Raw genomic sequence first — 4,498 nt, forward strand, 5'->3', positions numbered from 1 at the left:
GGCCCCCCCCAGAGCACCCCCCCCCCTGCCATACCTGGAAGTTCTCACGGATGTCCTTCATGTTGCCCTTGACAAACAGCTCGCGGGGCTCCTTCTCCAGGCGAGGCCCCCCCACGTAGAGGCCGTGCACGTCTGCCAGGTTATTGACACTACTGATGTCCAGCCAGTCCCAGGACGACATCTGGGGGCCAGAGCGAGGGACATGGCAGGTCAGCGTGGCCTTGAGCCAGATGGGTAGGCTTGTGACGGGGTCCCCCCATGCCCACTGTGCCCTCACCGGTGGGCCGTTGGCTTTGCTCTGGGACTTCTGGCCTCGTTGAGTAGGGGGCCGGGCCTTGTGCTTGCCCTGCTTGGCAGCCATCCACAGACTGCGCTGGAAGCTGCTCAGCCCCGAGATGGCCATGTGCATGCTCATGGTGTCCAGGAAGCGCATGTGGGAACCCTGAGGAGTAGGGAGAGGCTGCAGCGGAGGGGCCTGCCTACCCCAGCTCAGTGCTTCAGCCCACCAGCCCCACCGTAGCCCCCCTCCCAGCACACAGCTGGATGCTCAAGATGCAGTGTCTTCAAACTTGCTGGTGCTTGTTCCTCCACCTGTGAGGGGCCTGCCTTCTAGATCCTAGCCACCCTGGAAGGCACAGGCCAGGCTCAGTCCCAACACAAGGCCCTTCCCAGCAACAGCGCTGAGAGGCACCTTGGGAACAGAGGGGCCTAAACCAAGCCTTCCGAGCTATCAGGCTTGGCTGCCCCGCCCTGCCACTCACCAGCTATGAGGCCCTGGCCAAGTTAACAAGGCTGTCTGAGCCTCAGCATCTGCAGCTGGAGGCCAAGGCTGCTCCCACCTGCCCCACCTCTCCTGGTGCACTTTCCACAAACTCAGGAAGTGCCACACTATGGTTCTGGGTGTCTGACATGTGCACTGTTCAAACCCTCTCAGCAATCCTTTGATGCAACTTCTGCTATCTCCCTCTTTTTACAAAAGAGGAAACTGAGGCTCAGGGGTGTCAAGAAGCACATGCTGCTCACCAGTGGCTGAGGAAGGACGTGTGCCCAGGCTGTGGGGCCCGCGGCCTCCAAAGCCCAGGTCAAGCTCTAAAATGCCGCATACAGACAAGGGCCATCAGTACTGTGACAGCTCAGGTCCTGTGCCAGGGATGCTGGGGACCCAAGAGCTGGGCACAAGGACCACGGGCAGGGCTGGTCAGCAGGGGGCCCTGGAGCTGCCACAAAGGCAATGGAGGCACTAGCCAGGACACGCAGTCCTTCCCCAGCCACTGAAAGCCGGGCTCCGAGCCCACCCCGAGCCAGGACCTGCAGTCAGCCCCAGGATCCCTACCTGGATCAGGTACTGCTCCCGGATGTGGGCTCGGTCGAAGGACACATTGTGCCCCACCACTAACCGCTCCTGCCGGTCTCGCTGAGCAGGGCTGCCGGCACTGGCAGGGACCTCCAGGGGAATGAGGTCAGCCGGCGACAGCTGGCTGGTCCAAGAGTAACGCTCTTCCACCAGCCGCCGGCTGCACCAGGAATACCTGAGGAGGTGAGAGGCAGGCAGGCTCAGCCCAGAGACGTGCACGCCCCGCTCCTCAAGCCCCACTGCACACCTTCCACCACATGCAGGTCCTGCGCTAGCAGCTGGGGACAAGGTCTCCTAACCCTCACAGAGTTGGAGGTCGGGTGGGGTGCTGTCAGGGGCCGTGCTGGGAGTGAGGAGGAGTTACAAAGCCTTCTTTACTTCTCCACCTCCACAGAGAGGAAGGCAGCTACGCGCCACAGTCCCCGGTGTCCCAGACGGGCATGCAGCCTGGCCATCAAGATGTCTGTTAGGTCCGGGATTCACCAAGTCTGTGCTTGGCTCTGAGATGTCTTAATGAATGTTACCAACCCCTCACATCTATGAGCATGAAACAGCTCATGTTCAAAGAGCTAATAAAGGGGACAGACAATTATAATAGGACCCAAAGTGGAATTTTTTTTTAATTGAAAGTGGCAAAAAAAAAAAAACAAAAAAAGACAAACGCTGCACACAGGTACAGGATGAATCATCTGACGGCTGGAAAGATTCCGAAGGACAAAGAGCAAGTCATGCACCTTGGAGAAGGTGCTGGGCCTCTGAGCAACCACCCCCAGTGACAGACCAGGGAAAGTGCCAGAAAGGAGGAGATGTATGCACATGTTCTAGAAGTACGTGCTAGAGCTGGGGGGTGGGGTGGACAGGGGGTGAGTGCTGTCTGTTGGGGGCCTGACACTGACTCGGGAAAAGGCTGGAGTTTGCTCAAGATCCACAAGGATAAGTGTAGGGAAACGGCCACTGAGCAAAAAAGCCTCTTGTGAACCATGGATCACGCCAAAGGGTCAAGGCCACTCAGCACCAAAGTGAGTGACGAGGCCACCTGTGTGGCCACCACAGCTGCAAGCAAGCTCCCTGTGTCCCTTATGGAGGGGAGGAGGGGTTATCTGTCACAACAGCTAATGACAAACATAAAACTAGTTTCTCTCGGGGAGAGCATTACCAGCAAAAAGTGGTTCCTAATTTTAAACCTGGTGAGATCTAACCCACACCCCAAATGATGGGAAAATGCTCAGGAACTCGAGTTGCAACCTCCTTCCCTCTCAATTCAGCATGTCAAAGCCCTTAATAACACGGAAGAAAAGGCTGAAGGATGTCAAATATCAGAGGCTGCGGGGATGACAGGGACTTTGGTTGCAATAAAAAGCCAGACTGGTGTCAAGATCTGGGTCTGCAGCTGTGCATGAGAGCCATCTTGTCAAATTTTTGTGATAAAAAAGAAGAAAGCCAAAATGCAAACACCTTTGGCATATTTAAGATGAGTCAGAACCAACGCCATTAACACTACACTTTCCCTGTGAGCCTCAGCTTGGCACTGACAGCCTGGGCAATGTCCCTCCGGTCTCATGACCAAAGCCCTCACCTGCAGCCTTTGGGAAAGCTGCCCTCTGGCCTGTGCAAGGCTTCTCCCTTCCACTGGAAACCGCGGGCTGCTCAGGCATCTGATGTTAGACAGCCAGGTGCCAGGGATATGCCAAAGTTAAGTGGGCTGCTGTCAGGGCCCCAGCCTTCTGCCCCCACCACAGTCAGGCTCCCAGGAGGAAGGCCCTGTATGAGCCCGGTCCTCAGTAATGACTTCCACTGCCAGGCAAACTGAGCGGTGCCCCCCAGTACCACTGGCAAGAATGGTATGAGAATGAGAGGATGATGGAAAGGACAGGAAGAGAAAGAGGTGAAAAGTCAGGAGAGGAAGAAGAGAAAAGAAAAAGGGGACTAGAGGTAAACTGGCCAAGAATGACCGAAAGATCAAAAAACAGTTCTTATCACTGGTTTCCTAATTTCCTTTCAGCCACCACAGCCTACTTTACTTTCTCAAATGATGGAGAGTATTCCCTCTAGTTTGACCATCAAGTTACATAGTAAGCTCTGAGATTCTCATCTTAACTGGAACTAATCAATAAGGAATCATCTGGTTTTGCTCTTTTCAGCCATTAATGCCTACCTTATCTATTTAGCCATGTTTTCACCATTTTCAACTGCATATTTAACATTTCGCAGCTTTCTTTACAAAGATGTAGCTTCCAATAGGAATAAAGAAACTGCCAACTTTTTTTTTGCTGGCCATGCCTGAAAGCATTAAGGTTGTAAATAGTATTTTAATCCTGGAATGAAGAATAAAAAAAGGGGAGAAACAGTACTGCCATCATTGTTTGAAAAAGAAACTTGGGTAGCACTTAGAAAGTTACTCAAAAAGAAAAGAGTGATTGAATATACATTTGGGGGACCAAAATGCCTGCAGGCCTACTTGGGAGGCTGGGGGATGGAAGAAGTGTTTCTCAACTAGGGGTGATCAGCAAGGTGTCACCTGAGGGGAGGGGTATTTGGAAACTGAAATGGGGGGGCAGCGGGATTTGGTCTGGCACTTAAGAGAGTAGCTGGGGACGCTAAGTGTCTTATACCGCCTGGGACATTCCCACCAAAGGGAAGTTTCTCCTGCCCAAAATAACCAGACATCCCCAAACAGAAACACTGTTCAAATGTCTTGGACTAACTTTTCAGGAAGCTATTAGGGGAAGGGGTAAAGGCATCAAATCAAGGTAATCTCAAATGGTCTCCCAGTCAGCTTCAAGTACATGTTACTGGGACTCTGCTGAGCCCATCACCACCTGACACTTGCTAGGGTGTCCTTTACCACCCACACCTTCCCCACCATAAAGTAAGCTCTGTCAAAGCTGGGGTCGAGCTGATTTCAGTTCACCACTGAGTCCACAGTCCCTGGAAACCCACCCGTCAGACACAGAGTGGGGCCCCCCTCGAGGGCTCAAGTCCCCTGACCCTGGCCCCTCCCTACTCACCAGGCCGAGGGGGATATGGCCACCGCCAACGTGGGGCAGGTTCCCTCTGCCAAGCAGACCTCCACGTCGAACACCAGGGCCCGCTCCTCGGGGATGGCCACGGGTTCGGCCTCCCCCGCGGGGCCGTACCGGGTCC

General features: G+C 54.3%; 1 protein-coding gene across 1 annotated transcript in view; it reads right to left on the reverse strand.

Annotated features, from left to right (window-relative positions):
* POLG (polymerase (DNA directed), gamma) overlaps window positions 1-4,498 on the reverse strand; it is an 18,241-nt gene that overhangs the window by 12,082 nt on the left and 1,661 nt on the right. Inside the window, 4 exon segments of the mRNA XM_010841133.1 lie at window positions 35-181; window positions 278-442; window positions 1,334-1,529; window positions 4,363-4,498. Of these exon segments, the coding sequence (XP_010839435.1) occupies window positions 35-181; window positions 278-442; window positions 1,334-1,529; window positions 4,363-4,498 (644 nt within the window).

This window comes from Bison bison, unplaced genomic scaffold (genome assembly GCF_000754665.1).
Source record: "Bison bison bison isolate TAMUID 2011002044 unplaced genomic scaffold, Bison_UMD1.0 scf7180017864155, whole genome shotgun sequence".
Taxonomy (NCBI): domain Eukaryota; kingdom Metazoa; phylum Chordata; class Mammalia; order Artiodactyla; family Bovidae; genus Bison; species Bison bison.